This window comes from Canis lupus, chromosome 14 (assembly GCF_003254725.2).
Source record: "Canis lupus dingo isolate Sandy chromosome 14, ASM325472v2, whole genome shotgun sequence".
Taxonomy (NCBI): Eukaryota; Metazoa; Chordata; class Mammalia; order Carnivora; family Canidae; genus Canis; species Canis lupus.
Window position 1 is genome coordinate 48077587 of NC_064256.1, and position 21909 is coordinate 48099495.

The 21909-nt window shown below is 44.4% G+C and overlaps 1 protein-coding gene and 1 long non-coding RNA gene across 8 annotated transcripts in view; one reads left to right on the plus strand and one right to left on the minus strand.

Moving 5' to 3' along the window:
* ELMO1 (engulfment and cell motility 1) overlaps positions 1 to 21909 on the minus strand; it is a 526001-nt gene that overhangs the window by 20825 nt on the left and 483267 nt on the right. For all 7 annotated transcript variants that reach the window (XM_025464640.3, XM_049093811.1, XM_049093813.1 and 4 more), the window contains 3 exons: positions 20625 to 20788; positions 12591 to 12703; positions 3212 to 3319 (listed from right to left, as the gene is read on the minus strand). In XM_025464640.3, the coding sequence (XP_025320425.1) occupies positions 3212 to 3319; positions 12591 to 12703; positions 20625 to 20788 (385 nt within the window). The remainder of the gene's footprint in view (positions 1 to 3211; positions 3320 to 12590; positions 12704 to 20624; positions 20789 to 21909) is intronic.
* LOC112670729 (uncharacterized) lies at positions 6627 to 14699 on the plus strand. Its single transcript, XR_003143161.3, has 3 exons — positions 6627 to 6754; positions 6965 to 7086; positions 14439 to 14699. It is a non-coding gene; the product is annotated as an uncharacterized LOC112670729 (long non-coding RNA).

Consider the following 21909-nt stretch of genomic DNA (forward strand, 5'->3'; position numbering starts at 1 on the left):
CTTTCTTTCTTTCTTTCTTTTTCTTTCTTTCTTTTTTTAAATGTTTATTTATTTTATTTATGATAGACGTAGAGAGAGAGAGAGAGAGAGAGAGAGAGAGAGAGGCAGAGACACAGGAGGATGGAGAAGCAGGCTCCATGCCGGGAGCCCGACATGGGACTCGATCCCGGGACTCCAGGATCGTGCCCTGGGCCAACGGCAGGCGCTAAACCGCTGAGCCACCCAGGGATCCCCCCCCTCTCTCTTTCACACACACACACACACACCCTCTTACATGCACACACCTGTACAAGTATGCATTCCTGGTTTATCCTGCAATGGATAAACTGTTGATGGAACAGCTCTTTTGAAGTCTGAAGTACTGGCTTTCAAAGGCTGCAGAGGAAGGGGTGGGCTGGGGGTTTTGAGCCATTGTCGAGGGACCACTGTAACCCTTTCCCGGAACCAGTATCACTCTGTGGCCACTCCCAAAAGCTGTCTGGAGATTTGCAGCACTGGCCTTACTCTTCTGTGACCACCTGTTGAGCTGGTTCTCCCCGGCACTGGTAGTCTGGGTTTATAGCTAGTTACTTTCACCCTGGCCTCTTGGGGTGCAGGCTTTGGTAGAGCCAGGGGGTATCAGCTTGTTGACAAGCCCTATAATTGCCCCTACAAGGCTTAGGAGTGGTCTACACCTCGACTTTCTCTAGGAGCAGGGCTACCAATTTCCTAAGCAGCAGAACCAGCTAGAATGGGAGTGCTGCATATAAAACCTGCAAACAGGGCAGCCCGGGTGGCTCAGCGGTTTAGCACTGCCTTCAGCCCAGGGCAAGATCCTGGAGACCTGGGATCAAGTCCCACATCAGGCTCCCTGCATGGAGCCTGCTTCTCCCTCTGCCTGTGTCTCTTCCTCTCTCTATCTCTGTGTGTCTCTCATGAGTAAATAAATAAAATCTTTAAAAATAAAAAAAATAAATAAAACCTGCAAACAATGCCAATTGGATATCCATCTCTGAGTTGAGAAGTGGATCATAGACTTATAAATTTGGGGATAGGGATCCCTGGGTGGCTCAGCGGTTTGGCGCTTGCCTTCGGCCCAGGGCATGATCCTGGAGACCCAGGATCGAGTCCCACATTGGGCTTCCTGCATGGAGCCTGCTTCTCCCTCTGCCTGTGTCTCTGCCTCTCTCTCTCTCTCTGTGTCTCCCATGAATAAATAAATAAAATCTTTTACAAAAATATGGGGATAAATAATATGTCCAGTGAGAGGGAGAGCCGATTCACTGTCTGTGTGAGGAAGAAAGTCAATCAAGGTGTGTGTGTGTGTGTGTGTGTGTTGCCCAGATCACTTGCCTATTTCCTGGTCAGGTTAAGAACCAGACTATGAAGACTTTGTATATAACTAGTTGCGTTGAGTAACAGTAACCTTTAACTCTTCATTTTACCGTGGTAGAGTCTTGATTCCAAATTGCTGGCCTCTGAACAGTTCCAAGTTCACAAGGGAGGTTTCACCAGTGAGTTTTCACCAGTTAATAGCAAACAGAGGAAAATACAGACACAGCTGTGAATTTTTAATAAAGCTAATGTGATTTAGTAGATGGGACTGTGCTATATTCCAAGATTAGGTCTTTTAGGTCTCTCTTATTGTTTTTCATGATTAAGAGCCCATTTTTAATGAAAGAAATGTGATATTAAATTTTAGTTAGATCTCATTTTTTAATGGAAGACCACCACGAAGAGAAGAGTATCAGGCAGTGCCTAGCTCGGTGGTTCTTGTTTTCATGAGCGTGCATCAGAATTGCCTGGAGAGTCTCTTAAGACTGAGATGGCTGGCTCCCAAACCCAGTTTCTGATTCAGTAGGACTGGAAATGAGGCCAGGGAATCTGCATTTCTAGTACGTTTTCAGGAGATGCTGTTCATGGTCCAAGGACCATACTCAGAACCACTGGTCTGGCCTGTCCACGGTGGAATGGAGAAGGCTTTCTGAGACCTGAAGGGAGGGTCCTCATTAGGGCCAGAGCCCCAGAACGCTGCCGCAGTAGGGGTTCACAGACACTACCCCAGACTCTGCAGTCATGTGTTTCGGATTTCCTTCTCCTCCCACTAATAGGTACCGATGATGTGGGCCAGGAAGGCAGTGCTCCTATGACAGCAAACAAGCTTGCTTCTGAACTAAATGACCCTATGAAGACCAGAGTCTTCCATTTTGCAGCAGGGGCAAAGAGAGAATGTTCCAGCGTCTGAATGTGTCAGGAATTTCTCACTGTGGTTATTTGTTGCCTTTAGTAGCCATGGGCTGCAAGGAAGGCAGTCCAGAGCTGACTTCTGTGGGTCCTGGGGTGATGAAAGGAAGGGTGCTGGGGCTTGGCATAAGGATTTGATCTGGTCAGCATGACTTTTGAAGACTATTTGAAAGTGTTTTTTTATTTTTTTTTTCTCACTCTCACTCTTTGATTTCTCCACCTGGGATATCCTCTGAGGTTATGTTCATTTTATCTCATTCCTCTTCCAAATCAATTCATGACCCTGGTATATTTTAATGTTTCTTTAATACCTGGTTTAACTTGTACACTTAATATTGTCTAAAAACCTGGAACCTGGCTTGGTGTTGGGCTAAAATAATCTAGTAAATTACGGACTCTTCAAAACATACATGTTAAAACAGACACCATGCAGAAACAGCAAATAAATACAAATAACATGTATTTCAGGGAATCGTTAGTTGACAATGGACTGTAACTGATCATAGATTTTTCTAAGTTACCTCTCCTGAAGTAGGTTAGCCATACTGGGGTCTGCCATTAGCTCTGCATTATAATTATAGGATACACTGAACTACAATGAATAAATGTGCTAGAAATCAAGCACATGATTCATGAGAAATTATTTCATCACCAGAATAAGACAACTGACAGAGTCAGGCTTCTATTGTCTTTGCTTCTTGAAACAGCACCTGGAGAAGTAGTGCAAAAGTGGATGTCTGAACCCCAGGCGTACGTCTTTCTGGAAAGATATGTGAGCATTCCTTCTGTGCCCTCCTCTGTTCAGTCCCAAACCCCTAATCTCTCAGGTTCTTGTCCATGATGAGAATGCTCAGGCCAAGATGCTCAACAAGATGAGACATGCCCAGTGGATTTATTTGGGTTGGTCGTTTTCCAGCATGCTATTTTGTGACCAGGAAGCTAAACCAACAATGCAAACTCACTCCTCCTGCATGGGAGAGCCACTTACGTTTGTCCTGCAAGGAATCGTGGGGCACTTCTCCCTGAGGACTTTCTTCCAAGTCTCCATAATGCAGGACCTTGTGGTTGGGTGAAAGTCGACAGTACCAAAACTTGTCTGAGGGAAAAATACAGACACAAACACACAAATTTATGAGACAGGTGATTCTGAATTCCAAAAATATCGACATCCTTATTTTCTAATAGTCTTGCCTGGAAGTGCAAGTAATGCATTTGATTTTAAGTCTTCGGGAAGGAATGAATTCTAGAGCCCTGGGCAATGAGTCCCCTTTGGATTTTGATATTTAGTTGGCGCTGTCCTGCTTAACCACTGGGGAGGTTGTGAAATCCTTCAGGAATACTGACACCAGGTTTTCTGAGGTGGTGGTTTCCAGAGCATCATTTCATTAATATCTATAATGACTATGGGGTTTACCACTTGTCCACTTAGGCCTGGCAGATGTGGGGAGGGAGATGTAGAAAAAACGGCTTTCTTGGAACTCTTCTCCTTCTACATACCTCTTTTAAGACTGTTGAGATAGCTGTGTGCCATATCTTAGTTGGTATACCAGACCCCCATCCCTGGGGCTACTACACACCAATTAATCAAAGAATGAATTGTCAGGATATTAGTGATACACATGGGGGTGGAATTCATGAGGAAATAATCTAAATAATTCAGGGATTTATCCAAAGCGCGAGGATATTCACAATCGTCTCCTCTCTAATTCCTAGAGTTTATTTCTCTAAATAGACATGACTAGAATTGGGCTAAAGGGTACAGTCTCCCAGTTATAAAATGAATAAGACATGGGATGTATTGTATAGCATAGAGAATGTAATTGGTAACACTGTAACAACTTTGTATGGTGACAGATGGTCACTACGCTTACTGTGGTGACCATTTTGTAACATATATAAGTATCAAATCACTATCTTGTACGCCTGAAACTAAAAACATATATAAAATATTAAGACAAAACCAAAGAAATAGGCATGACCAGGGCCTTAGGGCCATTCTTATAAGTAACTCCCTCACTTAACCTCCTCTGCATTCCCATGTATTAAAAATATTTGAATAAGCCTGTGAGGTAGGAAGGAGGAGGCAAAAAACACTTTTTATAGATAAGGAACTTAAATTGTGACAGCAATCTTTGTGACGCTCTCAAGCAAGGCTGTGCTTAGACGCCTCTTCCCCCAGGAAGCCCTCTCCGATTACTACTGCCGAAGGGACTCTCCCCATTCTCCTAGCTGCCCCAGCATATTTCTTGATTATTGGTATCCCCATGGTAAGCCTCTTGGTATTTCTCATCATTTGCCACAAGCCGCAGGTAAGCAACTTGCCCTAGCAGGTGTACTGTGAACAATTACTGATGCAAGAAGACTCAGGATACTCATGAGCTCGGACAGTGTGGGGAAGCCAGGGCTCTCTAATGACAGCCACTGTCTTCACAATTGCACGGTCCCAATCCCTTGGCACAGTGTCTGGGACATAGGAGTTGCACAGTTGGTGTTGGCTAAGTTGATAAATGAGGACCCAAGGAGACTTGGTCAAAACGCTTAAGGCACAAAGCATGCATGACCTTGAAAGCATCTGTACGCCCATCTGTGCAGTTATGTAGTTGGTGAATATGGTGGCCTTGGTCAAGTCACCTCATTATTGTGTCTGCAGATGTATTGTTTTGAACTATTCTAATTAGAAAGTGCTCTGTAACATTGTAAGGAAATGGTTTTCCTATCTAAAATTGCCTTCATGCAAAACTTGTGTTTTAACTAAGACTCTTGTAATAGAAAAGTAAGTTTTATTTATTATTTTTAAGATTTTATTTTTTTATTCATGAGGGATACACAGAGAGAGGCAGAGACATAGGCAGATCAAGAAGCAGGCTCCCCACGAGGAGCCCAGTGCAGGACCCGATCCTAGGACCTGGGATCACGACCGGAGCCGAAGGCAGATGCCCAACCACTGAACCGCCCAGGTGCCCGAAAAGAAAGTTTTAAAAATGGAAGGAAAACCACACAATGAACAAAGAAAACTCCCAAACTTGACCCACAAAAGTGAAATGCCTCTGTGATTCCTATCTTCCTCATCTATAAATAGGGTTTGAGAATTCTTGAGTGCAGTCCGAATATGGCAACCCATATATTTAAAAAGAATATGAATTCTGGTGGAAAAATGCGAGAGGAAAGGAAAAATTACTTGACGGCTAGGGCAGCAGCTGGTCTTGCTCAATTTTCAAAATTAAGTTCTATCTATACATACAACACAGGTCATTTTCCTGGGAGAGTATTTCAAAGGGAGAAAATAAAGTTACTCCCTGAATAATTTCCAGTCATTTCAATTAGGCAAACATATAATCATCAGTCCTCTACGAGGAGAATACATTTGGGAATTGGACTTGTGATTCACAACAGGAATTGTGAATTCCAAAGGAGCTGGCCGTGCTTTGGCCGTGAGCATCAACAGTGCTCTTGGGGGGCCTGCATGATGGGCTGCGTAGCTTCTTCCTCCCCAAAGGGAGCTTTCAGCTCGTCTAAGTGGCCTGCGGAGACTGTGCAAAGCCAGCTGGAGAGATTTACTATGATGCCTCCTTCCCGACACCTCGGCAGTGGGAGTTTTAGCTAGTGAGCAACTGAAGGGTGTCCAAAGCTGGCAAGGAAGTCAGTGAGCTGTGCCCTGGGACACGCTGGTCTTATTCTGAGTAAGGGCCCAACCTATTCTCTCCAGGGATCCCTCACTTCTTAAGCTGGGATAAGCTCTAGGGGTAACGGCAGCAACCCAAAGCCCAAGGGTCAATATGACGCAATCAAAGATCATTCATTCTCAGGATGCTGGGGGAGCATTACAAAATTTAAGTGGTACAAACAGATAGATTGTGAAGTAAAATGCACAACTTATATTCATTTGTAAGTCTTCCAAAATCTCTGCCGCGTATACTTTCAAGGGACGTTTATTTATCCAATGAATATTTGCAGAGTGCCTACGAGGCAGGCGCATGGCAGTCTACTGGGTACAGCAAAAAGTCATCAGTATGAAAGGCAGACAGATGTGAGAGACAAAAGCCAAGAAGTTGAAGGACAAAGAGTTCCCCAGGTTCTTGGTGGCAACTGAGAGAAACATGGTGGAAACACCCGTTTCCTAGGTTTGGGAAGTAGGCTTAGGGACTCAGCAACTCTGACTGTACCACAGGGAAAAATGGGAATAGGGAAGGTCTCTTGTGCAACATATTCTCCAACTCAGAAGCTAACAGAGAACAGTGGCCAGTTATCAGGGTTCCTGGAGGCAAAGCAAGCATCGTCTTTGCAAAGTTGCGATGGCCATTAGCTGAAAGGGAACACAAAAGGCTCCCCAGAACCCTGCCATGACAATATCAGGTGCACAGCTGATGGAATTTCCTCCTTCCAGAGGCTTAGGTTCTCTTGACTTTTATGACATCACACTCCTCTGGTTTTCCTCCTGCCTCTGGCTGACTCCTCTCCTTCCTAAGGAGTTCCTTTTTCTCAGTCTACTACTAAAATGGGAGAGAGCAAAAAAGATCTGCACGTCATTGGTGTAAGTGATTACTTTGTTCCTCCCCATCAAACAGGAATCTTGGATGGATGGCAAAATATTAGAGACGGGGCTGAAAAGTCTTGGGGAGGCTGTTTTGCTCATAAGCCAATGGGTAGATATCATGCCAGTGCCTTCCTCAGGATAAAGGCTGGAGTCATTAGCTCTGGGGAGGTTTAGAGGCATCATAACTGGTGTATGTCTGTCTCCAAGGTGGAGCTGCTGTAAAGGACAGCAGAACTGCCAGCCCTGAGCAGCACAACACGCCGGCTCATCGCAGGAGACAATTTTAGTGTCAGCCAGCAGCAGCAGCTTGATTTGCAGTTTCTTTTATGGTAAGAAAAATGTGTATTTCTTTTCAAAACCCAGCGTGATGTTACTAGTTCCTCAATCCCTCTGGGCAATGAATGAGTGGATCGTGTCACTAAAAGCAATTAGTAGGAAGCAGTGAGAACATTATCAAAGATTGTTTACTAGCATTTAAAGAATAAACAGGAGTTAATAGAGAGGTCTTCCAGCCAATTATGAGTGTTAGCATGCTAATAGCCATTTCTTCATTCTCCAAATTCAAAAACTGACAATGGAGACAATTTTGTGCTTCATTTTCTCGTTCTATCTCTGTACGCGTGCATTTGTGTGGGTGTGCGTGTGTGTGTGTGTGTGTGTGTGTGTGAAGAATCAGAAAAGAAAGCCGGTTTTAGAGCTCACAAGCCTGGTGAGAAGGTCTCCAGGGCTGATTAAAGCTATTCCCAATGTTGCATAGATCATTATGGAGCTAATAACCACTGACAACTGTAATTCTTGCAGCTTTGTGTGATAGAGAACTTTCTGAAATGACAGAAATACTCTGTGGATACTTATCCAATAAGTAGGAAAAGAAGTTTCAAGTTTTATTTAATTCCAATTAAATGAGCCATAGGTAACTATATCCAACAGTACAACTAATGGTTAGTCTCCATCATCAAGGCTAGAGACATATTTAGGGCTGGCCAGCAGGACTGCAGGGGAGCTGGGCAAGTGGAATACCAGCTACTGTTGTTGAGTGGGAAATGCTGGGCGGGTCAGTGGGGCACAGGGCAGAGCAGGAATGGAGTCTTGATCAGCTCTGCTGTGGACTCAGGGGCACATCTTTGTCTTGGGTACAAAGCCCCTGGTTGGCAGATACGTGCTGCCCAGGGGGCCCTGAGAGTCCTGTTTGGGAAGCAGGTGACTTCCACTAAAGTGAGATCTTAGGGCACTTCCATCAGGATTTTAGAGCTTTCCTAGGTTAACCTAAAATGTGCAACATCTTTAGAGTGTGCAGGTCTTTTTCCTGCTCAGGCTTGAAGCTTTTCAAGTCATAAAACACAAAAGGGACCCCAGCAATGGTTTTAAAGGGAAATGTCTTCTTTGAGGGGTGATGAGATACCAGATTCCTCTGCTGGTCCAGTAAAGGAAGACAATGAATATAGGTAGAGACAGAGGCCCATCCTGCCTTCCAAATCTTCCTCATTTCACTGGACAGTCTTCAGAATGAGAGATGGCTCCCTGCAGACTGCTACTTTCTTTCACAACAGAAGAGGACTCCAGAGCCCCAAATCCTATTAAAGATGGTTTGGCCTAAGTGCTACTTTGGAGTCATACGCACCTGGCCCTCACACATCAGTTAAGTGGCCGTGGCCAAGTTACAAGAACCTTAGGGATTCTGTTCTTTTGTTAAGTAATGTTAATTATCATATTAGTAAAACATATATAAAATCTCCATTTCTGCACCCTGCACAGAGGTGGCTCACAACTTCCTGTTCTTCCAATGAATGGCAACCCCTCTTGTCCACTCCTGCTCCCTCCACCTTCCAAGAACAAGGATTATCTCTTATTTCGATCTACTGGAAAGTGCTCTGTCCCTGAAAATCAACTGGATTTTCTTCCTTTGAAAATCCACTTTTATTTATCCTTGCTTTTTAAAAAATTTTTTATAAAAAAGGGGTTATGATAAGGTTTAATTATTGAGTGAAAAACTTCAATCAAGGATAGAGGAAGAAATAGCCTGCTCCTAACAAGAGTTCATTTGGTTACCATGCCTGAATATACCACTTGGCTCCAGGTTTTCTTAGTGAGCTGAAAGACCAAAGTAAGGTATATCCCTCCTGGAAGCAGCATGGAAACATGCCAGTTCCTCAGGGGCATATGTTTTGCTCACTTCCGAGTCCCTAATTAAAAGTTTATCGAGTTCATGCTTAGAGAAGGGATGTTGGCCAACAAAATGGACAGCGTTTTCAACGAGAAGCAAAAGTTTCATATTATCATTTCTTGTAATGACATTCCACTGTGTAGCCCTGTGCTTTTATCAAGGCTATTCAACACAAAGGATTCTGAAAGACCCTAATCTCTGAAATGTAAGGAAAATAGCAATTCCTGGTCCTGCAGATTCTCATGATGCAAATAATGGCTAACATACACAACTTCTGGAATTTTACCTGAATGCTGTCCTGCAGAAGCCCAGGAGACACAGAAGCAGGGCAAACTATCTAACTATCTTACTCTGGGGTAAGAACAGAATGGAGTGAGGTTTAGTTTGTGAAATCCTTTGTCACTCTCTTGCCTGTGTTTAAAAACCTATATTCTGAGGATCTATAAGCTAAAATTAATGCTAGATATCACTAAAGCATGTTAGACAACGTGCAAAGCACTCTACTGAGTGCTATCAATGCAGGGTATTATCTAACCCTTACTTACAACTGTTTGTAACTGCAGGAACTGACGTCATTTGACAAATGAGGAAATAGGACCATGGACAGCGGTCTAGAACATTACCCAAGGCTACCCAGCTAGTGAGCGGGGAAAGCAAGGCCTTGAAAGCTGCTTGATGGGTCTCTCATGACTTACTGCCTCCAAGTTCTAATGTGGTCAGAATTCCTAGAAACCCAGATTTGTGAATCTCTACATCAGTCTAACCAAGCAGCAGAGCTGTGGATGAGGTAGTCCGGATGATGGGCAGGTATTAACTTGGGTCTTCTAGCCAAAGGCGGTGTTGTAAAGGACTCTATCTGTTCCTCTGCTTTCCAGTGCTCTGGGACAGAAAGCTCTTTCATATTATCCCCTGTAAAGCTGATACCTAAATTGACTCATCACTATTTGACTCACTGTCGAATAAGTTTAAATGGAGCGTGGCCACCATTCCTTCCCAGTGTGCTTGCTCTTTGACCTGCGATGGCACATGGCTGTTCCCTTCTGGGAGCGCCTGTGGGAGCACACCTCTTCCGAAGGGATTAAAATGAGTTTACATCGTGTCCTCATGAATCTGTGTGAATCTAAGTGGAATGTTTCGATGGGGTGATAGGAAACCAATTTCAGCACTGTCTGCTTTGAATCCCTAGTTTTAAGCACATAGACCTGGTCACCAGCTCTTAAATCCATTCACCAAACACCAAAAGGCCTTCCTTTCTGCACCCAAAAGGATGATTTTATATTAAATACGGATGGCCGGGCTCTCTAAGGAGCTTGACTGATAAATGTATAATTCAGGTGCTAATAATTTTTTGTTCATTAGGTAATTTGTTTTTAGAAAACCGGAAAAATTTGCAGATAATTGGCTGACACTTCTTTAGCCAAAAAAAAACCTCTGTCATAATTACACCTAGGAACAGGATTATTCTAGTAGAATCTATCCCTTTCAGCCTAGAAAGGGAAGACTCATGACAAAGTAGACTGGAAGGTGAAGTTGAGCTCTCTGAATTAGGTTCCGGAGGATTCTAACTGGACGTCAGTGGAGTAACTGGATGAAATGTATCTCCGTGCCATCTCCTCCCTCCTTCTCCTACTTCTATGTCCTTTGGCCAAGTGAATAAAAACTTTATAAATCATCTTATAGGCGCAATATGTCCCGACTATTGATTTTTCCAAAGGTGATGAAGAGATCAGGGATAGAATTGACTATCTGCCCACCTGAGCAAAGAGATAGATCATCTAGTCCTATTCTCCCACTATAGTAGGTGGGAAATTGTAGCCCTGAGAGGTCACGTGTCTGCCTACAGGCAAGGCACTCAGCTGGCTACTTAGGGTTGGGAAGCCTAGAACCCAGTCTACTCACTCCCAGCACGTTGCTCTTTTCCTACACAATCTCCCAGAAGAGTAGTAGCTTCCCTCCGTTGTTGCTTTCCAAGAGCTACAGTCGTGATCACCTTCCCTCCCCACGCTAACTTTAGGACACAGGCATTTTGTCCTCATTTCAGATAGGGGAACTGCCCGTGGTCACACAGCTGGTCAGGCACAGAGGCAGGACTGCACCCATTTCATCGGGCTCCGGGGCTCTTGTCCTCACCACCATGCCCCAATACCTTCCTGGAGCAGCATCTGCCCTGATGACAACATCCGATGCAAGGATGCGGGGAGAAAGGACGGGAGCTCTCTCTTCTGCTGTTCTCCCAACCAGAGCCTTTCTCGGCCCCAGCTGTAACTCAGCTCTGATTATTATTCTGCCCATTGTCTGCTCCCCTGAGGCCCCTTCTGAAGCTCACTGCTATAGCTTTCCATCCTCTGGGAACAACCTACATTTTCATTTCTCAAGGAAGCCCTGCCTTCGGAAGTTCCTTAATATGATTTTTAACCATCATATTTGAAATAGTTTTGATTTTACTCAATATCCAGCACAAAGCCATTAAGGCAAATGGCCAGGGGGATGGGCCCAGCATAAAGAACACGAAGGATGTTTGTCATTAGTGGGTGAGCTCTGTGTCTGAGCAGAGCATCTGCTCGCTGGCTTTCAAAAATATCTACCCGAGTTTCTCCTGGGCCGTAACTGGTGTTTGTTCTTGGTATAGTTGCTACTGCTAATGTGTGTTCTTCACCTCTCCCCAGATCTTCTTTTTCAGTTTTATTTTTCTGACTGTGTGTTTAGAGGACAGTACGATGTGAATACTGTGACTTTGTAATCAGCAGCCTGTCAAGAGAAGAAGAAAGCCATCCAAGGGCTTCACTTCCCTGACTCAGAAACACCTGGAAGTGCTCCCTACCTATTGGAACTAGTCTAATGGCACCCATTTTGGCATGATATTTTGGGATTAAAATTCACTTGAGACAATTCAGAACTTCTTTTTGCAAGACTATGAACACTGATTGATCCTATCCTGTCTTGGTTCACTGTTACTTATGTCTCCAAATAAAGTAATTTCACCTAGAAGGGAATCAGTATGGGGGTTTGAGAATCAGGGCCATTCATGATGGAAGTTCAAACCCAACAGTGGGTGCCAGCTTTCCTGTGTGTGCAAGCTGCATCTGTCCACGACCATCCCGATACCTTCCAAGTTGGTGCTTTAGAGAATTATTTATTAAGAGTTAGTGGACAGGGTTATCTGTCAAAACAACAGCAGAGTGAGTCATTAAAAGTAAGGCCATAAAAAAATAAAAAGAAGGGCTATAGGGTGGCTGGAGTATGAATCCTTGCTCTTCCACAACTTTGGGCAAGTTGCTTAACTCCTCAGTCTTGGTTTCCTTATCTGTGAAGTGGTGTAATCACAGGGTTACCCAGGGTTACCAGGAGGATGAAATGCGTTAAAATAAGTAAAATGAGAGCTAGTATGTGGTAAGCTCTCAATACATGTTAGCTGTTCTTGAACAACTACTAGGAGGCTCAAGGCACTAAATAGCTCAGCATGGCTCTTCAGTTCCATGGGTCTTCTGGTAATTCTCTGATTCTCCCTAGGAATGCATGGGGAGTCAGAATTTACCTGGGCTGCTATTCTCATGCTAAGTCCCATGCTGCATGGCCAGCCCTTAAAGCAGCACCCATGCCCCATGATTCCCCGTGGAGCGGGCCGCTGCTCACCCTAGCCGAGGGCAGGGATGGCCCCAAGCACAATACCTTGCCTCCGCCGGCTGTTGAGTTTCCTAAAGCAGGTCCCCTCCACGAGGCGGTTCAGGCGTTGCTGTTTGATCAACTCCAGGATTTCTGGTTGAATCTTCTCCTTTAGTTCCCTGTGAAGGACAAACACACATTGCACAGCATGCCCTGAGAACAGTGCGTGGTTGAAAGGGCATCATGGGCAGATGGGGCAGGAAGTGCAAGCTGCATCTGTCCACGACCATCCCAAAACCTTCCAACTTGGTGCTTTAGAGAATTATTTATTAAGAGTTAGTGGACAGGGTTATCTGTTAAAACAACACTATAGATTCTCTGACATTTACAGAATATTCACAAAAGCACCAGCCGGTTCAGTGACGTTTTGCTAGACCAGTCTCCTGAGAAATGTCTTTCCTTGTTTCACAAAGCCACAGATAAAAACTCACGCAGAAACACACTTGGCTTTGCCAAGGCAGTAAACCTTTGGTCACATGTCCTCCCTACAGCAGGTAAGCTCCCGACTACATTTGTGATCTGCCCGAACAGCAATATTGGGCAGGCATGTAATCATTAATTCCACAGCAAACACTGTCCTGGGCAAACCACAGGACCACAGTTTGCTTTCCATTCTATCACTCACAGATGGGAACAACACATCACCCCAGATCCCAGCCCATAGAGATTGGCATCATGATGGGACAAATTAGGGATTATTTGCATCTTGAGTCAGGCTAATACAGAGTAACTTAGTTTTAGATGCACTATGCTGTTAAGATATCAGGATAGAGTACAGTGTTTTCTAAATCTCTCTCTTTTTTTTTTTTTTTAAGAGCAGAGATTTAAAAAATTTTTTTTAAAGATTTTATTTGTTTATTCATGAGACACACTCTTTCTCATGAGAGAAAGAGGCAGAGACACAGGCAGAGGAAGAAGCAGGCTCCTTGCAGGAAGCCCGATGTGGGACTAGATCCCAGGACCCCAGGATCATGCCCTGGGCCAAAGGCAGGTGCTCAACCGCTGAGCGCCTGCCTAAAAAAAAATTCTTAAAAATATTTTATTTATTTATTTGAGAGAGAGCAAGAGGAGAGAGAGGTAGGGAGCAGAGAGAGAGGGACAAGTAGACTCCACAAGGAGCCCAATGCTGGGCTTCATCACAGGACTTGAGATCACAACCTGAGCTGTAATCAAGAGTTGGATGCTTAAACGACTGTGCCATCCAGGCACCCAGGAGCATAGTTTTTTTTTTTTTTTTTTTAATCATCATCAAATAAAGCTAGAGTTGTTCTATTTGAGCTGGACAGGGAGAGCCGTCAGCAGTGTTAAAGTAGTGATTAGGATATAGAACTTGAAAGACTTGGGTTTCAATCTAGACTCTGCCCATGACTTGCATTTCATGTAGCTCATCTAAGTGTCAGTTTCCCCATCTGTAAAATCAGGATAAGAATCTTTTCTATGAAACTGCTGTGACTCCCAAAGGAGACAGTGTGAGTGCAAGTGATTTATAAGCACTGGGCAGGGACAGGAGGTATCACTGAATTTGCCTTGACAATATTCTTTCCTTTCCTCAGGCCAACTCTCCATTTGCCCCTATTTCACTGTAGTCAAGGCTACCTATCTGTCAGCTTCAGCTTTAACTCTGGACCTGCTCTGGAGTGCAGGCAAACTGTCTACACAGGGTGTTCAGCTCACAGAGGGGGTGGGGGGGAAGGCACTCATGCTTTTAAGTGTCTGCTCTGAGAGCCAGGTAGTAGTACTATCTGATTTTAGCTCAGTGAACATCCCCTTCTCACTTTCTTTCAACCCCCCCCAAGTTCTGGGAATAGGTATTAGTGTCATTAATAAGTGGGTATTATTATTTCTATCTTACAGATGGGGAAAGAGCTCACAGAGGTTAGGAGTGGAACTCAGTCATCTGCCTACGACCTGCTTCTATTTACACGTGAGATAAAGAGAATTAAAAAGTCACATCAAAGGACCTGGCCATCGAACAGGGTGTGGTAATACTCTGCTAATACATATTTTAAACTCAAGTGGCTTCAAACCTCCTGTCATTTGATACTGTTCCAACTGAACATCTATAAACCATAATATGGAGATTGAGCCCTAATAACACGGCTTGGTACATTTGTAGAGCTTTCCTGTGCAGATCTCCAGGGTCTCGTCTCAGGCTTTCAAATATGAAAACTATTTATTATCAGTGTTCGGCTTTTCTAAAATGGACTTAGTAGACTGCAGCTTTGATGAGCCCTGCTCTGGATGGGAGAAGCGGGGGGCGGCGGGGGGAATGCTGGGGCAGACACACGCCACATGGAATCACTGCTCCTGACTTCCAAGACGAGGCGATGGGGCAGAGAGGACGACACTGCACCAAGGGATGGAGAAACTGGAGAAGGGGCTTGGGAATTTCACTGACTCTCAGGTTCAGATGTACCTTTAAATAATAGTGTTAGTAGGCCGGAGTTGAATTATTAAAATGGAGATAAAGATGCAGGGAAGAGGACCAAAGGAGGAAATAATTGAAAGTACTTCCGAGTCATTTTAGTTGATGATTTATGACATTTTAGTGTGAGACCCAGATGTGCGCATCATAACACCCTCCATTATTAGGGAAACATCTCCCGGGGACACACTACCAGAGTGAGTGAATCTGCTGCTGCAGGAGTTAGCCGTTCCTTGTTGTGAACCCCCAAAGGCCTCCAAAACATGACTGGGCAATGAGAAAAAGAGGACAACTTTTCTTTTTGTTTCTAAGTGATTTCCTCTTTTTTCCATGCAAATGGACCCACTTGCTATAAAATTCACTCATCTTAGGAAAACATATATATCACACCTACACGGTGTGTCTGTGGATGAGATTTGACCTCAGGGTAATCCAGCCAATAACACCATGGGCAGCAGTTGGGAATAGAAATTCTCAGCTTGGGGTCAATGAGGCCAAGGTTATGGGTTTACCGCCTTTGTTTTCATAGATATTCTTCTAATTCTGTCTAAAGGCAGTGTAAGTAAATAAAAGAAGGAAGATTAAAGGGGGTAGGGTAAATGAGTATGTGAAGAGCAACTCCAGGTCCAGCATGGTTTCTGGGAGACAACCCCAGGTCCAGGCCCAGTGAGGCCAGCACCATACACAGAACACAGACGGCACCACTGGATCAGTGAGATGTCTCTCTGGACCTGTGGTCTGCCCTACTGAGCTGCTACTTGGGTGTTCGCCTAGAACAGAGGTTGGCACACATTTTCTGTAAAGGCCAGACAGTAAATATTTCAGGCTCTGGGGCCCATATGCTGTCTGTTGCAACTACTCAGCTTTGCCACAGTAGAGTGAAAGCAGTCGACAGTATGCAAACACATGAGTGTGACTGTGTTCCAATAAAACTTCATTTACAGAAACAGGTAGTGAGCTGGATTTAACCCAAGAGCTATCTATACTTTGCCGACCCCTGATATCTAAAAGGGTTCTCTGATGACTTTGGGTGGGCTGAGTGACAGTGTCTGTTTCATGGAAACTGATCTCTGTCTTGACACCGAGGGTCTCCAAATTCAGTCCTGGTACTTCTTCTGTTCTTTATATTGTAGATTCATGACTTTAAATATCAACTTTATGCTGACAACTTCCTAAATTTATATTTCCAACCTGGACCTTTCAGCTGAACTCCAAATTCATCAATCCAACTGCCTGTTTGGATGTCTCACAGCCATCTCAAACTTGACATGTCCAAAGCTGAACTCCTGACCCCCTGTCTCCACCTGCTCCACTCTTTCTCTCCTTTGGTTGTTTAGCTCGAAAGAAACCGTGAGCTCCTCCTTGACTCCTCTCTCTGTCATATCCAATCAATCATGAAATACCATTGCTTCTTATCTTCAAAATCTGTCTAAATCTATTGTAGAGACTTTAATCACTTCGAATCATCTCTTGCTTGGATTATTGAAATAACTTTACTGATCTCCCTGCTTTCAAACTCGTCTCCCTAGAGTCTATTCCCAATATAGTGGCAAGAGGGATCATTTAGAAGCCCAAGTCAGAGCACATTAATCCTCTGCTCAAAACCCTCTAGTGGCTCCCCAACAAGGCCCTCATAATCAACTCCCAGCCACTTTTTGGGACTCACCTCCTATCATTCTCCTCCTTGCCTATTTCTCTAGCCACAGCGGCCCTTCTTATTGAGCATCCAGACCTACTCCTATCTCAGGGCCTTTGCACTGGTGGCTCTCTCTGCTGGAATATCCTTCTCCTAAATATACACATAGCCTGCTCCCTTAGTCCCTTCAACATCACTCAAATGTTACCATCTCAACTAGAGGGATTTGCTCTGACCCCATTAAGACTGCAAGCTCTCTGTTTCCATTACCCTGCTTTATATTTCCATTGTCCTTATGCTTTTTAACAAGCTCTAATCTTGTTTACTATGCTTATTATCTGTTTCTCCCCACTAAAATACAATCAATGCAGGGCGAGAATTGCGTGTTCCTCTTCACTGCTGAATCATCAACACACAGAACAGTACCTGGTACGTGGCAAGCATTTGATAAGCATTTGTCAAGTACGCTGAACACTGAAAATTACGTGACTGATCAGACTATCCTAGTAGCACTGGCTAAGTGAAATCCCTGACCAAAGCTTGTGCCCAATCTTTAGATTGAAGCCAGATATGCAAGGTAGGCGGTTAGCCTTATTTCTGGCTCTGTTTTTACTTTTTCTTTCTCACCTATACTCCCACTGTACCTTCTGAGATAAGGTGAGACATATACAAATACGTTCATAGTGTGAGTTTTACCATTTATATACCGACAGTGAAACAACATGTCCCGTTCTGGTTATCAGCTAATGATAAGAGTGACCATTTCTCTGAGTGGATATTATGTGCCAGAATATATGCTAGGTGCTTTTCAGGCTCTGCATCTTGAATCTTCATAACAGCACAACCATGTGGATAGTTTAATCATCTTCTTCTTTAGACATCAGAAAAACAGGCTTGGAATGGGTTAGATAAGTTGTCTAAACAGCCACATTTCTAAATAGTGCCCTTGGAGTCTGATACCAGATCTGTTAGCTCCCTGGGTGTGGATTTCCTACCTTTTGCTACTATGCTTCATTGGTATTTATACTTGCATCTCTGCTTCCCCCCAATGTAGTGTTAAATGACCTGTTTTTGGACTATTCAAGCTTTAATAGCCATTAACTTGGATTAATTGTGTGGAGGGAATTATCTTCCCTGTAAAGTCATGCTAAGTGGAAAATAACAAATACGTCCTCACCAAAATAATCAGTCAAGAGCTAAGAAATACAATGGAGCTTCTTCAACCCACTGGATAGTCCCCCTAAATATTTGCTCACGCAGAGTGTGCATTTTTCTTCTCTGGAAACATAATGTTTTATAATAATGGGACATGCACCTCAAAAGATCTCTGCGGCACTTAGGTTTGCCATTGTGCTGTGTGCGGCAGGCACAGAGGGAGCCAGGCAACAGGGAGAGCGCTACGGGGCTCTAGAGGCTCGTAAGGGCACGGCCAGCAGGCTTCTGTGCTAGCAGGCAAGCCCCAGCCAAGTCATTGACCCAGTGTGCAGAATGAAAAGCTTGAACTAGATGACCTTAAAGGTGCTTTTCAGCTCTACATTTCTAACATCCTAACCCCTGAGCTTGGTGAGATGAGTCTCCCGTGTGCTCTCATGACAGCCCCTCACCCAAGCACAGTCCGTGCTCATCCTACACTCCTAGTTTTACAACCTGGGACAGTGTGGGGCGGGTGGTGGTGGTGGTGTGGGGGGAGTCAAGTGTCTCTGCTTGTCCACAGCACTCGATACATATTTGTTAAATGAACGAATGAGCAAATGTAAACCATCATACATAGCCTGTCCCTTTCTTTCTGTTGACACAGGTTTGTCCCATGAGCCATTTAGGCTTCATCCAACCCCACAATGAGTTCCTGTCCGGTAGGTCATTCTAATAGACAAAATATCACTGCACAAGAAGCTGGTGCTTGGCTCCCACCTACCCATTTCAAAGGCTAAGATAATGATCAGGCTGGTCCATGGCCTCCCCCTTAAATGCAATAGTTTCTGACAAGTCTTTATGACTTTATCTCAACGATGGCAAGAACTCCAGTGAGCTGTAGTGCCGTTTAGTCCCATGGCCGAATGATGATGCCAAAGTGACATACACACAGAAGATTTCCTTTATATTTACATTGTTTCTCCTTACATAATAAACGTAAAGATAAGAGCTTCTTATAATTAAGAGAAAACTTCAGAATGTCCTGGGCAGAGTCTCAGGAAGTAAAGAAATGAAGCCCCAACAGGAGCAAAGGGTTTACATTTCACATGTAGTTAACATTCTTACTTAGAACAAAGTCATGGTCAAATGTTAATTTGGGATCCCTTGGCCTTCACTGCAGTGGTTCCTTGAGTCTCCCTTTAGGTTTTATGAACTGTTGTCAAAAGCATAATAAAGCCTCCCTGTGTTTACACGTCTGCTGAAACAAACCTTATGAAATCCAACATTTCGGTACTGTATGCCCTGTGATGGGACGAGGTGCCACTCACTGTCTCTCTCTGCAAGTGAGAAACCACATCTATGAGGAGTCAAGCATTTATTGGAGGGCTTTCTGTTTGGTATTTTAAGATGTATCTTCTGGTTGAGGACCAATACAAAGTCCCAGCAGCACCTGCCGCAGAGCTGGCTGGCGCTCAATGCAAGTACGATTCAGGTGTCACCTGATGCAAGCTGAAGACCCCGGGAAGCATTTCTGTCCCTTGCTGCCCAGCTCCACTCCCACTAAACACTACAGTTTTGCTCCACAGAGTCTACCAGTGTTTCTTAGGACCTGAAAGCAAACACAGTAGGTAGCTGCAGACCTGTGAACTTCTATAAACCTCATCTTAGTCTTACACTTTGCAAAGGAGCTCTGCTGATGTGGAGAAAGCATGAGCTTAGGGATCAGTGGGCTGGAGTTCAAGTCCTGGCTTCTCACCTCTCCAGACTATTCCCGCTCCTTGAACGGAAATAAGATCTACCTAATTCACACAGATGTGAAGAAATGAAACAGCGGGGGGTGGGGGTGGGAGGGTTCCTTTGCAAACTGCCAAGCATTAAAAATCTCAAATATATAAGAGTAAAAAACAGAAGGAGGGGCAGAAAGAAAAACGAATCAGAAACAGAGAGGGGGTTGATGTCATAATGACACCTGTGTGGTAAGTTGGCTTCGTACGAAAGTTCGGAGGAAGCTGTGTCCAGTCTTCTGAGGGAAAAATGAGAACAAATATCACACACTTTCCTTACCCCCACCTTTTCTCCTGTTTCTTTCTCTACAAATTATAAGCGTAACAGAACTGACTTAGCTCTTAGAAAAAGACAAGGGAAGATAAATAGGCCAGTTCTAAGAAAAGATGAAGCAAACCAAGCAGTCTTCGTGTCGGAGGCTCAGAACACCCTAAAGATGGAGATGACAACTGTTGCAAGTGGCATCTGCTACAAAGTCCTATAAACAGGGGGCTCTGCTGCTCTCTACCTGGGCCTGAGGGCTGATAGTCACAGGGGCTGATGCAAGATGCTCTGGGGTGAGGCAAAGCCAATGGATGAGGCAGTGAGGAGTGAATGTCTCTCTTCTTCTTCTTCTTCCCACTCACTATTTCAATGTTCACACTGCCTGAGCTAAGTGGGCCTTGCTCTGGCTGGGCAGGGCATCTTGCTACTCAGAGGCACCTGCCAAGAAATAGCTTCATGGGCAAAAAAAAAAAAAAAAAGAAAAAAAAAAGAAAAAAATTATCCCAAGATAAGAAAAGGTGCTCTCACTTTTCAGCTACAAATTCTCAGAGGACTCATCAGTAAGCAGGCCGCTTCCTGGTTTAAGTCCTGCTGCCAGCACCTGTCACCACCTTCCCCTCGGCTGCCTTCCTCAGGGAGCTGCTGAGATGTAGGGAACTGAACACTTCTGGAGTGTCTTTGGTTGGCCTTCTGTAGAGAGGTCACAACACAGCCCACTTGGGTGCATGTGACAGGCGTTTGGACCAGAAATGGTGGGTCAGAGCCTCCAAGGAGAGAGAGCCCAGGGGTTACTTACAAAATCGGGCGAGACTGGAAATCTTCCTGGTTCATCCTCTCAGACTGACGGATTTTCAGGATCTCAGTGTAGCTCAGGTTCTGCAGTTTGCACTTGAACTGGTCCAGGGAGCTAGGCTTGGTTGTAAGAGCTCTCATAACCTGCTCCTTCACCACCTGCATTACCTGTAGATGAAAGGAAGACCATCATTTTCCTGGGGGTTGTCCTCGCCCATCTGGAAAGATCTTCCAGACTTAAGGGCTCCCTACACCCCTGCTTCCCTTCACTTGCACTCTCTCCAAACCTTGAGAGTGCTCTTCAAAGAGCAAACTGCCATAATGTACATCTTCTACTTTCTCTTGTGCGGCTGGAGCCACAAGGAAGGAGATGGATCGACTAATTTGGAATTGGGAGCAGTGGGCCCGGCTGGGAGGAGTGCTCCATTTGCTCAGCATATTACAGGACTATCGCTGAAGTCACACTGGGAATGATGCAAACTTCAAAAGCGAAAGAAGCCTAAGCAAAAGCTAGGAGTCTGCATTGCTGCTATTTTTTTCCGGAAGAAAATCGCTGAGACACAATTAACTGTGGAAGTCTGGTTGGCGTTGGTTCAAATGAACGTGAAATGATACCCACACTCGCCCCTCCGAGAATGCTTTCTCCACATAGTTAAGGCCTGAGTGTTCATACAAATGAGGGATTTGGAAATGTGCATGTGCTGCTGCCTTCTTGAGCCAGGCACTAAAAAAAGAGATCTATTAAACAGAACAGACATATCCCATTGGAAGTCTCGAGAAAAAAGAATATGGTAATGTGCTGCCAAAGGACAGGGCCAGCCCACAAGGAGGCAATTAAACATTGCCTTTATTAATGTGATTTCATCTTCATCAGAATTTGTAAAGCAGGAAAAGACCAGAAAATACATAAGGCATCCGAGAGATGTGTAGCAATCTTTCTGTTCCTTTTTTTTGATCCTCCACTGCAGAGGAGAACAATTGTTACCACTGACAAGGTATCTACTGTGTGCCAGATACCGTGGTGGGAGCTTCATGTGTGTTCCTGATCTTAACCCACTCAAGTCTAGGAGTTAGATGTGGTCATCATTCTATTTACATATGAAGAAACTGAGGCTCTGAAGTATTAAGTAACTAGTTCAAAATCATACAGCTGGTTGGTTGGTGGATCAGCTGGGATCTGAACCGAGGATGTGAACACTCTACCCTACTGCCAATCATGCCACCTTCTTGGAGTCGCTTAGTAAAGTAAAAATGAGAGAAAAATCACAAATGTACCTCAATTATAAGCT